We start from the raw sequence: 19715 nt of genomic DNA on the forward strand, positions 1-19715 counted from the left end.
AAACAAGAAAAGATTGCAATATTTTATGTAAATGTGTCGTTGTTATAAGACATGACAAATCGCAAGACATGATACATTCTAAGTTGAGTGCAATCAAAACATGTGCAAATGATAAGTTTTATTGTGAATTTCATTGAATAGTTCATACTGTATCACACAAAACAAAACCAAGGACATAGTCTCTATCTATAGTTTTAGATGTTGTTGATAAAATCCATGGAATCAAAACTCTGAAAAAACAAATTGAAACGAAATGAGGAGATGCCAGATTCACAATCGAATAAGTATATAACCTTTTTATAGACAAGGACTCCCAAAAGGCAATTTATTCTAAAAGAGATTTTCTTACGGTACGAATCTCGAAACAAGTTCGGAACAGTATCGTACGCCGGTGGTGGACTGCGGTTTGTTGGAGAGGGCACTACAATAAAAAGGTTTATAAACCTATTACATAAAGATAAATTCAAATTGAATGACTTTTTAAAGTTATATATCGGATTGTGACATACTTGACTGTTCTGGGGGTCTTTGGGCATTTGGCTTCGACCTCGGCTTTCGCTGTTTGAATTCAGGTTCATCTGGAGAACTAGATGGTACTTTACTGCATTTGGAAGCAATGCTGCTGAACCCATTCCTTTGGAATATGAAAGTATATACGATCATAATTTCTTTTACAGAAATATTTTTTCACAACATTGTAAGTCTGAAATTGTGCATCAGCGAATGCAAATAAGAAATTTATAAATGCGTGTTTTGTTGCCATGCTCCCACACTGAATGATTAAATTTTGGCACATTGAAAAGGGGGAATAACTCATTTTCTTATCCAATTTACAAAAGAAAATGTTAATCTTCTTTTTCAAGCTTTATGCATGTTTTATAAAAAAAAAAATCAGCATCAAATAACTCCATATGCTCCGTTTGCTAAATATTGTTAATAACATTAAGACGTAGTTCGACTGGAATACACTGCTTTGTCTACTTACCCAACTTTAGTTGCAACTGACGTCAGTACAGACTTGATCGCACTTGGTAAGTAGTTGAATATCATTCCAAACATGAGCAAAACAAACACCACAGAGGCCACCGCTAGGGGGAGGGCCACATACATGTTTTCCGGATTTGTAAAAGTGGACACCATTTTCTCAGTGGTAGTGGTAGTGCTAGTTGTTGTAGTCAGAACAACATTCACCGTGACCTGGAGGGTGGAATTCTTCCCTGCTCGGTCCAAAGCGACGACATTGAAGACAAGAGTATCTCCAGTGCACATCGAGGTCAAAACATCTTTTGTGTAAATGACGCCGTTTTCTTTAATGCCAAAATAATCTTTTGTGAGACCACTTTGGTCCAGTATGTAGTAGATGGAGCCATGGTCATTACTGGCTCCGTCACTTTCATATGCAGAGACCTTGGTTACTTCTGTCAGTGCCTAGAGAAGGAAAGGGAGAATACCTTACCAAAGTGGTAATTTACCTGATATAATTCCTTTATACATACTACTTAGTACATTTGTATCTGTTACTTGGTTTATTGCTGTGCCATACTTTTAATTTTGGAGAACCCATGCAACCTCTGATTTACTTATAAACTGATGCAATACCCAAGAAAAATAAAATTAGTAATTAACATACCTCGGCAACGCATTCCACATAAACAGAAATGGATGATTGGGGAAATGTGGGAGCTCCCTCGTTTTCATGTTCTACATTTATAGACAATTCTGCTGAGTCACTCAGCCTTCCATCAGATATATACACTGTACACATGACATTCGTTGGGACCCCACTGATGTCCAAGTCATACACAGTTTTGAATTGAATGGACCCTGTTGAGGATCCAAATGAAAATCGACCTGTGTCGGCTCCACAGTCGAATTGGAATGTCAAAGAATCTTCATCCGGGTCGCTGTACTTCCACGGAGGCGTAGGCAGTGATTGACCTGCCTTTAAAATATTTGAAAAAAAACTTTCTTCAAGATTAATTCTATCGCTTCCGTCATCATTATCATCATCATCATCATCACCATAAACACAAAAAACCAACGTAGCAAAATTGCTCAAAAATGTTAAATTCTGTATTTATTACTGAAATCCAATCGTTAAGATTACCGTATTGGGTTACAATAGGTTATTTCTAAAACCCAGCCCACAGAATTAATAACCATAAACACCCCATTGACCCCCTTCCCTACCGGTCCTTCTGTGGTGGAGACGGAGTAGTATTTCTGTAGGAACACTGGACTCTCGTTCTCATTAGTGATGTCGATGTACAGAGTCTCCTTGTCGTAGTACTTCCCGTCCGTCACGGAGAGGTCCATGCGGTACCTGTTGTTGTCGTCCTGTAGCTGCTCTCTGTCGATTGTAAACCATGAGCTGGTCCTAAGCTCGCCAGCTTAAAAAAAGATAAAACTTTAAGCTTAAATCAATACTTTAAGTCTTACTTGTATCATTTTAATTGTTGATTATATATTATAAACTAGTTTTTTTTTTGTTTTTTTTTTTAGATTTATTTACATTGCTATATCTTGTCATATTTCTTTATATTGTGGGAAAAAAATGAAAAGTACAAAACAACTTTGTATGAATAAAAATGAATTTTAAATGATATTTTTTAATTTGTGTTCCTATTATACAAGTATAACTACTACTTCATAGAACCAGAATTACTTGTTTTGTCCAGTTCAAACAGACTGCTGCCTTCTCCGTGATTAAAAGAGGCCGCAAAGGTCAAAGTATCATGGGGGTCAGGGTCACTGGCCGAAAATGTATAAATAGACGTGGAAGGAGGCGTGTTCTCCATGACAGTCAGCGACTTGACATTTGTTAACACGGGTTTGTTGTTGACGTCTGAGTGAAACAACACAACAAATTCAGTTACCTCAGATTATTGTGACATTTAATTTTGATGAAGATGAATATTGTGCAGTTTTTCACAGTAGGATTTATTTTATCACCAACCCCATTAATAATGACTATTTAAGTACATATGTACGTACTGACTATAGTGACCGCAATAGTCTGGCCAGTGACTGTGTTGTGTCCATCTGTCAGCGTCAAGGCCAGCGAGTACGCACTGTTAGAGCTATGTAGTAGATTTCTATTTACTACCAACAACCCATCTGTAACGCAAAACAATATTCTCCTATATCTATCGTTATCGTAATATTTGTAGATCGAGTTTCGACTACTTTTCACTTTCACCACTCCTCTACTGTTTAATACAAGCATCCATAATTCTCGATAAAGTTATAAAAAACAACCTACTGTTTAACAAGAGGAACGGAGAGTTAGAAGGAGAACTGGACATGGCCAGCCAGAGGTCGTCATTTTCTGGGTCAGATGTTGACACTGTAAATATGACGTCGCCAATTCCGGCTTCTTCAGCATCCACAGTAACTTGCCCTACATATGAGAATAGTATGGATTGTATATTCAGCTGAGAACATGCTCATGTACATGAATACGTTTATTTATTACCGTTATATATAAGCATTTGGCTCATTATCATCATGCAGATTAAAAGAATTACTCTGTATAACTTACAGTACGTATTGTGAAACTGGGGGCTCTCGTTCCGCTTGATGCTGACTGTGTAGGTCCCGGTGGCTGTATTAGTATTGTCCGAGCACTCCAGTTGTAAATTATATGTATGCTTTGTGGAATAACTCAGCTGGGGCCAGTCATACACAAATATGTCGTACGCTGCGGTAAGATATGAAAGAAAAGTTTCAAGGAATGCATACAGTGTATATATATATACACATATATTCTCACGCAGACTAGCCAACTGATGGAAAATAGAAATATAAAGTTTTAGGAATGCAAAAGTCTATACGCGGACAAATTTATTGAAACTGGTTATGTCTGTTTTGTCAGCTTCTGTTTGAAAACAACCGGATTTCTTCAATGATCTATATACATGAGAAAAGTTTTCTATAGATGTAAACAAGATGTCTTACTTTTGACGGCATTCGAGGTTTGTCTACAGTGGAATGGGCCCTCGCTGGGGTTAGCGATGTCACAGTACACGGGGTCAGTGGTTGAGGAGTCACTGGTCACTATGGTGTACAGGGACTGCTGGGTCTCCGTGTCCTCAAGCAGGTCCTTGTACTGGGCGTCTAGGTTCGTAATGGAAATAGGCTGAAACAGTGTCATAACTTATCAAATTAGCAAAGTTACATGTATATATAAGTCGAATCACTGTGCAGTAGTATTTTAAACTACATTTATCTATGATTCTTACTTAAAAGATCACAGGATCAATTGTTTGGAAAAATGGAGAAAAGGCTTTAAAATTATTCTTATTGTATGGTTCCTTACCGCATTCTGTACAGTGATGGTCAGTGTTCGCGAAGACTGGCGCATGCAGGCATTTATGATGTAAAACTCCATGGTATAGGTACCCTCGGGTATGTCATCAGTGGCCGTTTTTACTTCAACTACATAAAAAAACAGTGTTAACTCAGTCGTTAGATAGAACCATTTTAATAAGACCTTGGACTTTCGGTAGGACGTAACTATCTATTTCTTGCATCAAAAAGTTGAAAATGACGCTGGTTTCGTGTGAAATATACAAAGATTTCGTGGTATTAGCTTAAAAGCCAAACAGAACTTGTTGATGTCAAAGAGCCACTGCTGAGTGGCCAGCAATGAAATAGACATGTCTACGTCACAGTGCTGTTTGACACAAATACTCAAAGTTCAAGCTCTTGTTAAAATGGTTCTTGTTGAATTTATTTTAAAAGAAATAGACATTTTTGGACTTGCAATAATATGCCACCATACATGTACATGCAAATGTCGATTGACTGACCACACACAAGCGAACTTAGTCTACTAGTATATCGTTTTTAAAGCTTAAATATTTTATTTTAAAACTTTAAATTTGTTGCTGATCATTAAAGAGGATTTTGATTTCCATCCATTAAATACAAACGATAATCGGACAAGTAGTGTTAAGAAACATTAAGTTGCAGAATATAGATCGAAGCACAGGCAAAAGCAAAATCAATATTTGATCTCACGAGTTGAAGTATCCAGGGTAAAGAATTGGCTGGAGTACAGCTTCTGTTCAATGAATAGGTCTGTGTTGAGAGTGGTTTGGTCAAGGTAGAAGAAGGTCAGGTCAAGGACTTTGGTTCCGCTGGGGGCGGAGTCCAGGATCGTAACGGAAGCTGGGAAGGTGAGGGCGGGTGTCGTCCCTGGTTATTCATTGAAAATATAGTATTTCAATATTTTGAATTAGAATTATTTTTTCATTACTTGTGCAAGATACCTGTTTTAAATAGTGTAAAATGGATCTCCGCTAACCTGCCACAATATTCGCCTGGACACCAAACAAGATGTTGTACTCTGCTCCCGTGACGCCGGACCAGTCAACAGTCTTCCCTTTCTTGATGTTTTCCTGCGATATCCCGGTCATGTACTTCACCATGATGTAGCTGGAATCTGTCCCGTGTCCAAAAACAGGGTACCCGCTGAAATACCTATAAAACAGAAAGCATCGTAAGAAGTAATTCAAGGAAAACAGGAAAAACAAAAAAGTCTGCAAAAATCTCAAAGATCTACAGCATAAAGAAAACTTTTATAAGTCCTTTTTAGCGTATTTTAAATTGAGTTTTACATATAGGTAGCACAGCTTAATTATAAAGTTTGATACTACGATACTCGTATAATCAAATATTTTGTACCATCCAATGAAATCTCCATTTTGAATCTGCAGTGTTGGATTTGATGCTTTGGTTAAAGTTGTTCCTGAAATAAATTTTGAAAACGAAATTCGTCATACAATCATTACGATACTATTTTCAGAGAGAGAGAGAGAGAGAGAGAGAGAGAGAGAGAGAGAGAGAGAGAGAGAGAGAGAGAGAGAGAGAGAGAGAGAGAGAGAGAGAGAGAGAGAGAGAGAAAGAGAGAGAGAGAGAGATCTTTTTAGTCATCGTATTGGTTTTATAAAGTTAACGTATATTAACTTTGAACCGCTAGGTTTTATAGAAAAGAAGTTGAGACATTACCCACGTCCTCCGTTCTGACGTGATGTTCGCTGACCCCCGTTACAAGGAAGGTATCGTCCGGTAATCGATGGAAGACGACGAACTTGATATCACCTGTCGTCTTGGGGCGGAAGGTCCAGCTACTGATGTGACCACAACAAGACGATGTGAACTGTTCCGCCTCAATCATCCACAACGTGCCTAAAAAGAACGCAAACTGTTATTAATAAAGTGTGTGGGGTCCATTGTATGATGTGCCGTTTTGCAAACGTTCGTGTGCGTATGGGTGTTTTTTTTTATTTATTTAATTTCATTAATTAGGAATGATAAAGATATACTTAAAGTACTACGAACAAATAGCTGTATTTAATTAATTCATTTTAAATTCATTTTTTAATTTTTCCGTTTATTTTTTTTCCAATTTCATTTCTTTTCTTCTCAATGGACACTTACCTAGATGAGTGGAGCTGGATGAGAAATCAGAGGAGCTGTAGGAGCCGGGACTGACCCCCAGGGTGGTGGTGCCGCATCGTGGGTACGCTGTTATATAAACAGATCACATAATTGGTCTTATACACATGTACAGGTATGGTTGAAATATACGTCTTAGTTAAGATATCCATATATATAGGCTATATTTATTCACAGTAGTTTTTCATTTATCTTGAATATTATCGATAATTCATGTTGATAACAAATTAATCTAGTTCATTCAATTAAATTATGATTAAAAATGACTTGTATCATCGTTGGAAATATCATTAAGTCTTGAATAAATGAGAATGCCCTCCACTGAAATACTTATCTTATTATTAATTAGGCAGCATACACGTATTTAAACTATTCCTAAATCATAGCAAGTTAAAAACATGTATCATTCCATTTCAAACAAATAATGAAAAAGAATTGTTGTTCATTATGTATTTATGACATACCTCCTAAATCCTCTAAAGCTTGGGCGTAAGAAATAACGGGGATAATGAAAAAAGCCCAGAGATGACCGGAATTCATCGTAATTTCTTCAACACTATAAACTTCAACACTTCAAAACTTGCTATTTGTTAAAGTGATATAACTATTGTTTTAATAAGTTAAAACCCAAAGGAAAAACCATTCCGCTTAATTAACTTTAGACAATATATCTGTCGATCTAGATTAACAGAGATTTAAACACCTGTCATTTCCTCTACATCAATTTTGTTTGACTTTACACAAAGCCCATGCCAAAATTGTAATATGAAATCCTTTTCATTTTTATTATCTAAATACAATAGAAATAGGACGGTTTCCAAAATGTTTAGCTAGATCGATACAAATGAACTGATTTCAAGACAATTTGATTTTTGTTTTAATTTCTTTATATTATGCTTTATGGCATATGACTGACTTCATTATCTGATCATATCGGGGTGGGGGACATAAATATCCATATGTATACAATATACACGTACATGTACATGTGTGTATTGTTCATTACATTGTCAACGTGTAGTATCATAACACAACTCTTCGGGCTTAAAAACAATACATGCTTGTGCATGGGTTGTCGCCTTAATTTCAATATCTGCTTCAAAGCAAGAGCTCTTGAATTTACATACATTGAAAATATATATCGAAAGTGCGATCATTTTGGAAACTTTCAATTTAATCTAATTTACAAAATGTTATTCAAAACATTTTTTGTGTAAGTGGACAAGTTTTTAAAAAATGATATATTTTTATGTTATATGAAAAACTAATATGTAAACGGTGTGATCGTTGGACCGAGCGCAGATTTAACATTATGCAGTTTGATTTTTGTATGATAAAATCTATTCAAAACGCACACAGTAGGATCCGCCTGCATGGTTGCCTACTCATACCATTCGTCAAAGTTAAACTAAACGTCGCGTGCTCAGTTTACATTATGACGTCATATTTCAGACGTTCAAGTTTGTCTTCGGAAATAGCCGAAGAGAGTTACGTAGAGTTCCGAATTTTTTTATTTATTCTTTTAATGTTCTTCAATTTAATTCATATGAATACCGCTGTAATAAAATTGCATATTTTGTTCAGTATCTAAAAGATCAGTTTCTTGGCGTAAATGTTTTTATTTTCCATCTGATAATTTGATAAGACATACATAGAACAAGTCGTGTTTCTTGATTTAAGCACTATTGAAACGTATCTGGTTTCCTTTATAATTTCTTTTAATTCAAATTAACTTCTATTGAAACACTGGAACTTATTTAATCGAGTTTAGGGGCAATAAACATCGATAAGTACCAGTCAATCAATGATCGAACTAACTTTTTAAAAACAAAATGGCTGCCAATATGGCGGCGCCCAGGGCTGGAAGAAATTATTTTTGGCCTTAGTACCCCTGATTCAACATTCATTTTTCACTGATTTTCTTATATATACGTGTTACCATTAATCCTCGCTTCGCGAGGCGGGCTTCGCCCGCCTCTCGCTGCGCTCGGTATAATAAGTAACTTCTCATTCAAAAACTGAAGTATATGTCCCTTTTGTTCTGGGAATGATGTAAACGTTATCATGTCATGCATGGAAAAATGAGAAAATCAAGCTTCTTTTGTAAAGATATAGGATGGTTTTAAAATTATGTCTTTGTTGCTCAACCGGGTAAAATTATAGATAAGATATTTTGAATTTCTACGAATACATCAACCGAAAATGCCGGGTCTATTGTTTGAAGCTTAAAACTGCGTCGATTTTTTTAAATAAGGTGACGTCCCTCCGGCATTGTTATTCTATTCAAAATCTACCGCCCCCCCCCCCCAAAAAAAATGAAAAAAAGAAGAAGATTTACCATAGATTATTGTATTTTAAAAATCCATCTACGTTGATTACACCCATTTCAAACTTATTCTATCTATCTATATAACAATTCTAGATACTTAGTATATTGTAATATATGATACGTAAAGCGATTCGTTTGATATAATAAATTCCAATGGAAAATGCATGTAAGCCTAGTCTAAATTGAAATTTATTTAGCTCTGCCATTTTCTTGAATCAGTCGTACTTTGAACAATTTCTTTTAGTGTAACACTTTTAATTAGTGAGTTAATCAAGAGGTATATGACAGAATGAATCTATAACCATCTAGTATAGAGCATTAGAAATATAAAATTTAAAAATTTTTATTTGATAAAATTTTTATATTTTAGAAAGTGTTTACAAAAATGTTAAAAAAATATTTTTTTTTAAAAAGGCTTTATATGTAAGTCGGTAGGTACGGGAAAAAAAACTAACAAAAGAAACAAACAAATCAATATATAGTCTATAATCCTGTTTCAGTTACGGACAATCGAATAACTTGACGATCGACTTACTAATCTCCGTCATAGTATTAAAGGGAAGTAATCCATGACTATGGTTTGAAACGAAACGTAAATTTGTTTTTCTAACCTTAATTCAATTTTATTGACACGAAGGCTGGACCAAGATGCCAGCAAAACAGAGGAGAGTGGCTCTCATGGGCTTTAGATCGGTTGGTAAGTGGTGAAACTATTTTTTTTTTTACATTGACGAGGTTCTATTTTCAGGCATGGTTGCATGAATGTTTGTAAACAATCTCACATTGTTATTATTGTGTAATTTAGTCAATAACAGGGTTACCTTCTGGATTCACAGCTATAATTTGATTTTGTAAAAATAAATTCTACAAGATTTTATAGTTTTCTTGGATATTCTTTTTTAATACTACATGTAGTCTGTAGATTCTCCTAAAAAGAGACAAGTTATATAACAGCTGTATAATATGCATTATTGTTAACTTGTCTTCACATACACGCTTACTAAAAATTGTAATTGGTCTTTTATACAAATTACATGTACCTTTGTATTGTGTGATTGTCAATCATTATTCTCCAATGGGTTCCACTTAGTGAATTCATTCACCAGAATGTGTCAAGCGCTGTAAGTTGCTGTTTCTTCAACCAGATGCTTCATGTAGGTGGTGAAATTAGTCTAGAGAGCTGCTTAACCAGTTTAATGTGCTAGCTTCGAACTGATTAACCTTAGTTATTTTCACACAAATTTTGTGGAAAAAAAATTACCAATTAATTCTTTAGTCAATTTACTACTGATATCGATACTTTACTTGCCTCAAACTTTCTCTTGAACACGCTAACTGATTTCGGAAGTTGAAGTATGTTAAATTCATGTTGAGGCCAAGAGTCACCATTTTTACATGTAAACAAACTGCACCACTTCATTTTATGGGGCAAGTGATGGTGTTTTAAAGAATATCAGAGGCAAGTTAAGTTTTCATATCTGTTGTAAAATGTCAGAGGAATTTTGGGAATTAGATATTTGTATAGAATGTGTGCAAAAATGATTTTATTAGTCCAAAACTAGCAAAAAATTTTGTGCTTCTGCCGTCATAAATTGCAAATTTTTACTATGGGGGGCACTGTAGCTCCCAGGTTGTCTATTGGAATTTTTTCAGACTGGGAGCTACAGACCTGCAGCTACTTTAATGCATAATAATGTTATTTATTACTTTTTTATTTACAGGAAAATCTTCTGTAACAATTCAGTTTGTGGAGAATCATTTTGTTGACTCCTATGATCCTACAATTGAAAATAGTATGTATGAAATTCAAGAACAAATTCAATTGGAAGTTTTACTTTGTATTGATTCTAATATTATATTTTGCCCTCAAAAGACATTTCTAATGCATCATATGAAAACATGACGTATTAAATACCAAAGGGAAATTTTCAAAGTTTGGCTCATTGGTTCTATCATTAACAAATTAAATTTCTTCTTAAAAGTTTTTTCATTGCTTTTATTTCTTTTGCTGAACATTGTCGGTAATGATGCTATTACATTTCTTTTCTAAAAAACACATTTTTCATAAAGCTTTCCAGAAGACCCTAAAAATCCGAGGACAGGAATATTCTCTACAAGTGATTGACACAGCTGGCCAGGTACTTAATTGATAGTATAATAGTATTCAAAATCACAGAAAACATAATACATCACTGTAAAATCAAATATTATAATTAGAATTTTTTTTATGAAAATAACTCTGAAGTAGGCATCAAATCAATACTGTTGTTCATAGTCCTTCTGAAACATATATTCGTTCACAGTTCTTTGTACATGTAATTGTTTCAGAAGTTGGTGAAATATATCTTTTAAAAGTCAAGACCATTTTAATTTTATAATTTTGCATAAGATTTATTTCTTAGCTGAGGATTTTGATAAACAGTTTTGTATATTTATGTATATGTAAAGTGCAATTGATAAGCAGTGTAAAGATGGATTATTTTATGAAATGTTATTGGTTTTGTAGGATGAATATTCCATTTTGCCCCAGTCCTATTTTGTTAATATAGATGGATATGTGTTAGTGTATTCTGTGAATTCAAGAAAAAGGTAAGGTTTCAAGGTTTGAGATGAAATGTCAACCATTAATTTTATCTTTCCATACAACTTTACAAACTCATTTGTAGATCAGAATTTTTTACATATATTTGCGTAGTATTAAGTATTAAGTATTGTTTTACACGAGCCATGTTTCTAAATCTTTCTAATTCAAATTTCAGCTTCGAAGTCGTCAAATTTGTTTATGACAAACTTCTGGACATGAAAGGAACTATCAAGTATGTTTTATTTACAATATATTTACATTCTCTATGCATGTATATTGTACAATGTATACATATCTATACTAATATGTTCTACATAATTGGATTATTATGATGACCATTTACTAGTAGAATATCATTTTTTTAAATACATTGTTGATAGTGGAAAGTAATATATTAATTACATGTCACCTCCCAAATAATTAGCAATTACTGTGTTTTAAGGAAAAAGTACTACTCATTTTTGATAAAAACAAAAACAAAAAACCTAGTATAAATGTGCAGAGAAATGTTCAATACTATATGAAGTAAAAGCATTTCATTCTCATTGTAGTGGAGTACCTGTTGTGTTGGTGGGAAACAAATGTGATCTGGCAACAGAAAGGTATGTTACATTAAGTAAACAAAAACACATGTATGCAAGTATATTGGACTATGTTCATATCCACAGTTTTTTCTCCTCTACAAGGGTTTATCAAAAAATGCTTTGAGTGATGCTATCGAATCATTAGTAGAAAAGCTACAAGAGTACTTGTACATATGGTGTTAATTACTGTTATTTATCTCATACGTGTGGTGTATATTACCCGTGTGATAAACTTTTGCTATATCAAACGGGTGATGCTTTATCAAATACTTCCGGTCCAAACTATTTTTGACACAGCCCCTCGCCTCAACGCTTCAGTGACCTATTTTCGAAGATTTGCTAGTACTTTCAAAATAACTATATCTACTACAAAAATTAATATTAAATGGATTTTGTCAAAAATTTAGATTTAAATATGAAGGAAAACACATAACTGCTTAGCACATGCGTCGGAACCGGGGGGGGGGGGGGGGGGGGGGGGCTTAGCAATCCCCCCCCCCACCCCCAACCACTTCTTTGCAAAGTTATACATAACCGTAACCAAAAGACCCTTTTTTTCTTGTTTGTCAAGATTTTATATATAAGTTTAGCCCCTTTCCAATATTCAGTTTGCTTTGTGTAGTTTATAAAACTGCAAATTACGTTAACTATCAAGGAGTTCATCCTGACGACGCGATCACGATGAAGGTTGTGTTCATATACAAGAACTTACCGAAATAATGTTTATTAGACGTTTATTCCACCACCAGAAAGCATCCCTATTCACTATTTTCAATTTCGAATCATTAGGCTAGGCCTAGTCTTTGTTTTATAAACCATCAACAACTGTTCCTCGTTCGGGTCTATTCAAACTAACAAGCATTCCCAACTTTGTGTATGTCAACAAACTTGATTATTCAATTCTTCTGATCAGTATTTCTTCTTAATCAAGTAAATAGGCTCTAAGAAAAATTATTTAGAGCTAAAAAATTATTTCAAGGTTTAATTCAGTGAAACTTTACATCAAAACAGTTAGATTTATATCAGAAATGAAGCACTAAATTGTATTGCGCAAGGTCACAATAACCGCATAACACAACGTTGCATCTTTGATCTTTGAAAAATCAATTCGGGTCATATAAGGGACTGTCTCAAAAGCTTCATAATATAAATCAAATTGTATGAGATAAATAGAACATCTATAATTGTGTGATTTTATATTTGCTTTATCTAACTCTTTGAAATGGTTATATTCGCTTGGCAAGCCTCGCAAATATATACACCATTTCAACTCGTTGGATAAAGCAAATATAAAATCGCACAATATAGTTATCCTCTATATATATTAAATTGATCTTTGTTTATTATTACTTTATTTGGTAATTATTGATGATATAACAATGCATGTCATGTAAACGAAGCATTACCTCAGTTATTATATACAAATACTCTATTTACATTTACATGTATAATAAGTAATGAATTATATCTGGTATATGTTTTTATTGACAAAAGTTCTTAAAGTATATAAATATATTATACAATTATTACTTCAGGTTACAAATTTAAATTTAAAACATGAGTGTGGAAGAGAGGTATCTTACTATGTTGGCTATTGTATTGATGTGACAGAGACACTTATTGTCTTTGCTGGGGTTTGAACTCAGGTCCTCTGTCATACAAATCCAGCACTCTACCGATTGAGTTAAAGAGTTAACCCCCCCCCCCCCTCCCCCCCACCCCAACCCCCCCAGCCAGAGATAGTAGGAATGCTTTTATCTTGCTCTAGCACATTGACACTTAAATTCTTGTTTTCGTAGAGAAGTACCATTTGAAGAGGGAAAGAGATTGGCTGACAGCTGGAAGGTGGCTTTTTTGGAGACCTGTGCGAAGGAGCATCACGTAAGATTTTCTTTTACACATTTTGTGCAGGTGTTGTTCTTATAAAGATTTGGTAGAGTATTTTAAAGCATGCCAAATCTAGAGGTGGGGGAGACCATCTTAATCCTTTGGAAAATTCAAATTTTTGGAATTTACATTGCAGAATTTCCAAATATAGGTTTCAAACACCTCCCCACTTCATTGTCTTTACTGACAATTGCTTAGCTTAAGATGTATAAAATGTTTGCATTTGTGCAAAAAAAAAAGCGAGACAAAAGCTGTTCTATTAGGGTATTTTGAAGCTTAACTGTAACTAAATCAACAAGACCATTTTTAAAAGTCTATGTTTTTATTTACATAATATGCACTTTTATTCATGTGAAAGATTTTAACTCGTGTAGGTTTGATATGTACAAGTATATGTACACTTACAGATTAGTCTTGGTATTTATAATTTTCTTTCCTAAATAGTTTTATTATAAATGATTTCAGTTGAAACCCTGGTTTTTACTAATTTACGGAATTTTTTGTGCGCCGTATTTTTTGCAGCATTTTACTATGGGAGGTACCGTAGCTCCAAGGTCGTTCATTTAAATTTTTTTAGACCAGGAGCTACAGATGTGCAGCTAGTTTTCCCCCAATTACAAGCAGGAATTTATTTGTTAATACCTTTTAATTTCTACAGAGTGTGACAGAAGTTTTCACCCAGATTATCCTGGCCATTGAGAGGGCAGAAGGAAACAACCCAGACCAGAAAAATTCATGTGTGTTATCTTGATGACAATATTGCAGGATTTACTCCTCTATATTATCAATGTAAATTCAATGTATATGCACTGAAGAATTTATTTGTAATGTATATTAAATTTCTTATGAATGTACAATGATGTTGTATTGTTTAATGTGAGAGAGGGTCATCTCAGGTGAAAATGGCTTATTTTATATTTATTTTATCTTTGTTAATGGATTTGAAATTAAGAATCGCAACAATACTAGTAAATAATTTACTGGAAAATGCATATTATATTCCTCATGCACAATTGTAATATTACATTTGAGATCAATTTTTATTAGAATATTGATGTAAATATTGTACAACAAACAACACAAGGTTTTAGAGAAGAATATTAAAACCAATGGGATGTTGATGAATTGTACCTCTGGATTTTGTTTTTGAGCTACATTGTAAATCATGTTCTGTGAATGTCAGGAGTTTTGTTTTATTTGTTGCAATGTTTCAAAATGCGAATGTTTTAACAGTTACTTTGAAAATTTAGTCTGTGGGTTTTCTGTGAAACCGATCGAGTCATCAAATGTTTAATGGATTCTTCATGCAATAAAATGATAAACATTTTAGTTCATGCGTCATTTCTATGTCCCACTATGATATGTCTGTCTTCTGTTTATCTGCACGTTTTGTCACACGCTGCAGTTTAGGCTGTTTCAAAGAAACAGCTAAATATATTTTCTTATCAAACTTCAAAGAAAGAACCATTCAAATTTCGACCAAGACCTATTTTTTTTTTATCTGTTTATTTGAGAGGTTGCTAAACAAATTAGCTCAATTAAAAAAAAAACTATAATATACTTGTATGTACATGTACTTGACATTCTAGTGACCTTTTGTCACTTTTCCAAAACTCTTTCTTAAAGAAAAGAAAAACAGGTACATTATGTGTTGAGCAAGTATGGTACTATGTCTGTAATTGCAGCGTGGTGGTTGCTTAATCAGCATTCACATGTTTTGATTTCAAAATGTCCACTGCGTGCCGCCAGGAGAGGTAACTCGGTTTTCTGACCTGTTACACGCCTGATAAGAGGGATTTACATTAGTATAATCTTCTATGATGAGTAAGTTGTCGCTCGTTCCTCCCTTGAAAATTCATTTCTTGGACTTGTAAAATATTATTTATGATCATACGAAACAATATATCGATATATTTACAAAATATACTTGTAGCTACTTTAGAGATCAAAGAAGTCTCACCCCTCCCCCTTTTTTCCGGAACAAAAGGTATTTTAATATTTTTATGATGAATTTTGAATAAAACCACTTATATTTGCAACTTTTAAAATATTTTTTTTGTAAATAGATAATATAAGATTTTATAAAATATGTGTACATAGGTTTCATAAAGACTGCTTGTGCTTGATAGTCAGCAAGATGAAAATATGCTAGTATAAAATATTCTATTATTCCAAATTATCCCATTTTCCTTATTTAATTTCCTGGTTGATAACGAACTGTTTTGGTGCCGATGTTTGCTGCAGGCACGTTGCATCACGGGTTGGGAGTGCAGGGAGCCCCCCCCCCCCCCCCCACCAATTTTTTTCTTACAACAGTCTTTTTTTCTTATATTTACCTATGAAAATTTAAATTTTGAAGAAGCGGCCCCCTTTACGCGAGCTTGTAAAAAGTGATAGGGAAATTATGAAATAAAGCATGATCCAAGTTTTAGGTATAAATATCTCTATTTTTATTTTTATCGTTCGGATACGTCTGCACCCGCCCCCCCCCCCCCTTTCCCTAGATAATCGAACATGCTAGAACTGGATCACAAAGATCTCCGATGTCCAATTAATTGCATACTACAAATATACCAATTGCAGTTGTAGGAGCCCGAAACTAACCACATACCTAAAAGAAGTATAATGGATTTTTTGTGTGTGATTTGAAAGGGAGGTCATAAACATCTCCCTTCATAAAAAGATGATAGTTAATGCTAATATGATTGCGTAACTGCGTTTTGCTAACGTTTCACACGCACACTCTGAAATTTTGAGTAGATTAAAACGGTCTGAAGTGGCGTGAGATAATCGTTTTAATATTTGCCAAAAACAAATTGACACATCATTGGGACCTGAAATTAAAATTTAAAGTTCGCAGGAACTTGGTTTTAAGTGTGCTAGACTTTACTTGTGTATGCATTATTATATTAAAAAATGCATTAATTGAAAATTTCATAATAAAAGCACCCCAAAAAATTAAAGTGCAAACTAGGTCCTTTTAATCAATTCAACATTCCAACTATCAATTCAATATTTTTAGTAACTGCCACGGTGACAGATATAGAGTTGTATGCAAAGAAAAATTTTCTGGGATTGGTTTGTGGCAAGATGAGAGAGAGAGAGAGAGAGAGAGAGAGAGAGAGAGAGAGAGAGAGAGATTATGTCTGTTATTTGCTTCGTAAATGAGACATGTCTCATGCATTTACTTTTGTGATCAACCATTACATGAAATTAAAAATCATGAAATCCATAAAACTTGCATTTTACATTTATTGGAGGGCAGTTGATTATTATGCTATTTATACTATTAATGATAATTGTATCCGGGATATCAGCACAAATGTCCAATTTCACCAAAAGTTCTTTTACCAGTACTGGCATCAAATCACCTCCTTATTTTGAACCTAATAATAAACAAAACATTTAAAGGTTTTTTTTTTTTTTAAATAAGCTGTTATTTGATGTTTTTTAAGCAGCAACTGTTATAAATCAAAACATTTTTTTATCTAATACGCCAAAGACACTTTATTCATGAAACTATGTTTCCTATATTCATATACATTAACAATACTTAGGTAAAGACTAATGTAATTTTGTATATTAAGAATACTTAAAATTATAATAAGTATGTGTATATTACCACACTTGGGCAGGCCACACGGCTCCACGTAGTAACTGCCGGGTTGATAGTAACACACGGGTTCAGTGACGCCGTAGGCGGAGAAGTAGTTCCTGCAGTAGTTATTTGAGGGCAGAAAATCGTACACACTGGACCACACAAGACAGGTCTTCCCAGAAACTGTTGTACTTGCGTGTCCTTGATAGTTTGATCCATCCCCTTCAAAACAATCGCCATCTTCTAAAAACAACAAAAACACCGATTAAACAAAATTACTTCGTATACTGAGTACGTCACCAAACTCATAAATACCAGACGCTTATGCTTTTTGACATAAAGAGAGTTGAACTACATTTCGGAAAAAATAATTTTAGGTAAAATAAAAACTTTTATAGTATATTATATCATTTCACTAGAGCTTCAGGCTTGTGTACCTGTCGTGGACGAGGTTTGTGAACCATTGCTGTCCCCTCCACTGACGCATAGGCCATTCGAACACGAGTAACCGCTTGGACAAGAAGTGCACGGTGTCCCAGTCATGTACGGCTGCTGTCCGTTGTAATTGCCGCTAAATATTTAAAAGATGTGGAAACACCATTATTAGAGAGGAACAGTGTAGAAAAAAAGCGCGAACTCTAGAGGAGATACGCTTGAACTATAATTACGTACCCTTGTCCGTAGTTGCAAACCACTATGGTTCCGCCGTTAAAACTTGTTGGCAATCCGGTGAAAGTCGGACATGTATGCGATGCACATCCAACGTACTCAGAGTTCGCCCAAACCACCTGTAGAGTGGATAGGTATTAGAAATAAACATAGAAAGAATGGTCGTGAATAATCAAGCATACTTAACATTTATAAAACGGATGCTGACCACTGTTTAGTGCAACAACAATAAATATTCAAAAGAATTACATTGCATGCATGTTAAAGTAATAAAATAAATTCTATAGGCAAAAATATTTTATTGAAATGCCTATATTTTGCGTCTACTTTTTTCAACGATTCGTATCTTTTTCCTTTTTTTTTTTTGGTTGACGTATATATAGAAATACGTGTTTGCAATTTAATAACATCAAACAACAGAGCATTGTAATTAAATTAAAATATCGTGTCAAAAGTCAGAAGAAGGTTCTAACCTGGGTGTAATGGCCGCACACTCCTAGACACGCCTGGTTGGTGTAATTGTAGGAAGATTTTTCGCTGTCCCAGGACTGTACAGCAGATTTAGGATCAACCGAACCTAGTTTATAACAATCACTGCGATGCCAAATTCAACATTGTATGATCAGGCATAAGGGTGTGTACATATCACACTATATATGCATGAAGCATTACGAAATAGATATATTAGAAACAGTTGAAAAAAACAAAGACCTCTAAAATGCAAATCATTGTCGATGGAAGTTAAGAAAACGAGCATGATTTAAAAGACTTACTGACGGAGGTTGCATACAGGTTTTCGCCCACATAGGTGAACTGGGAAGTCAGTGCCTTGGTGTCTGTGGTCCTAGCCGGGTTGTGGGCCCAGTTACATTGCTGCGCATAGTTCCGCGCAACTTGTGCCAATTCATTACTCCATTTCTAAAGCAGTACAAAATATTTCAATTACTTAGAATCGAAGAAATAATTTTCTTGATAGCAAATAACAAATTGGACCACACGTTAAAATAGCAAGTGTAATTCATTTTCTTTGAACTTTTAATCTGTAACAATAGCACAGACTGCAGTGAAACAGTTGCAACTGACTTACAATTTTCTTCATGTTGGCGGCCTTTGGAACAACATTAAACCTCGCCTCATTGTGAGCATCTAAAAACTCCTGCTCCTCTGTTGTGGTTTGTCGTCGTCTGCGAAGAACCTTGACCTCTTTAATTTTTCCTTTTGGATTGGATATCTGACAATAGATTTTGTTAAAAATGACATCATACCTTAAAGTTGTATATTCTCACAAATAGCCAACTTTCAAGTATACGTAAACTTACCTCCAGATCTAACTCTCTCCGAAGGATTCTAGCACCTGTTTTTGTAGGAAGTCTAACCTCGAATGGCATCTTTTGTTTAACAGTTGCCGATTCAATAGCTACACCAGATAGTAAAAGCACGAGTGGAACCACCACAAACATGGTCAACTGCATCCTTTTGAATTTACTCGGAAATAATAGAAGCAAAAAACGGAGCTGTCCTTTTATATCATTATCTCCTCTGTTCAGAATAATTTGTATTTACTATACGTGTCAGAATTTGTCCGACACTGTATTGACTTTT

General features: G+C 34.4%; 2 protein-coding genes across 3 annotated transcripts; one reads left to right on the forward strand and one right to left on the reverse strand.

Moving 5' to 3' along the window:
- Window positions 1-8: 8 nt before the first annotated feature.
- LOC128177108 (protocadherin-16-like) lies at window positions 9-19602 on the reverse strand. 2 transcript variants are annotated; one of them, XM_052843674.1, is made up of 21 exons: window positions 19433-19602; window positions 19201-19344; window positions 18887-19031; window positions 18587-18690; window positions 18117-18232; window positions 17882-18015; window positions 17469-17687; window positions 6445-6531; window positions 6013-6192; window positions 5689-5752; window positions 5309-5484; window positions 5023-5199; window positions 4319-4437; window positions 3958-4138; window positions 3542-3700; window positions 3263-3400; window positions 2995-3117; window positions 2666-2845; window positions 2191-2390; window positions 1631-1942; window positions 982-1428 (listed from the first exon to the last, which is right to left on the reverse strand). In XM_052843674.1, the coding sequence occupies exons 1-21, from the start codon at window positions 19583-19585 to the stop codon at window positions 982-984; spliced, it is 3558 nt and encodes a 1185-aa protein (XP_052699634.1). In that variant the 5' UTR covers window positions 19586-19602. The 2 variants fall into 2 exon arrangements, with proteins under 2 accessions (XP_052699624.1, XP_052699634.1); XM_052843664.1 differs by lacking the exons at window positions 17469-17687; window positions 17882-18015; window positions 18117-18232; ... (2 more) ...; window positions 19201-19344; window positions 19433-19602 and adding exons at window positions 9-230; window positions 350-421; window positions 510-634; window positions 6927-7080 and having other exon boundaries at window positions 986-1428.
- LOC128177136 (GTP-binding protein Rheb-like) lies at window positions 9332-15175 on the forward strand. The gene is made up of 8 exons (XM_052843712.1): window positions 9332-9488; window positions 10513-10584; window positions 10862-10929; window positions 11298-11380; window positions 11551-11607; window positions 11927-11977; window positions 13759-13840; window positions 14505-15175. The coding sequence occupies exons 1-8, from the start codon at window positions 9440-9442 to the stop codon at window positions 14595-14597; spliced, it is 555 nt and encodes a 184-aa protein (XP_052699672.1). The 5' UTR covers window positions 9332-9439; the 3' UTR covers window positions 14598-15175.
- Window positions 19603-19715: the final 113 nt, after the last annotated feature.

The sequence above is a fragment of the Crassostrea angulata genome, chromosome 1, assembly GCF_025612915.1.
Source record: "Crassostrea angulata isolate pt1a10 chromosome 1, ASM2561291v2, whole genome shotgun sequence".
Lineage (NCBI taxonomy): Eukaryota > Metazoa > Mollusca > Bivalvia > Ostreida > Ostreidae > Magallana > Magallana angulata.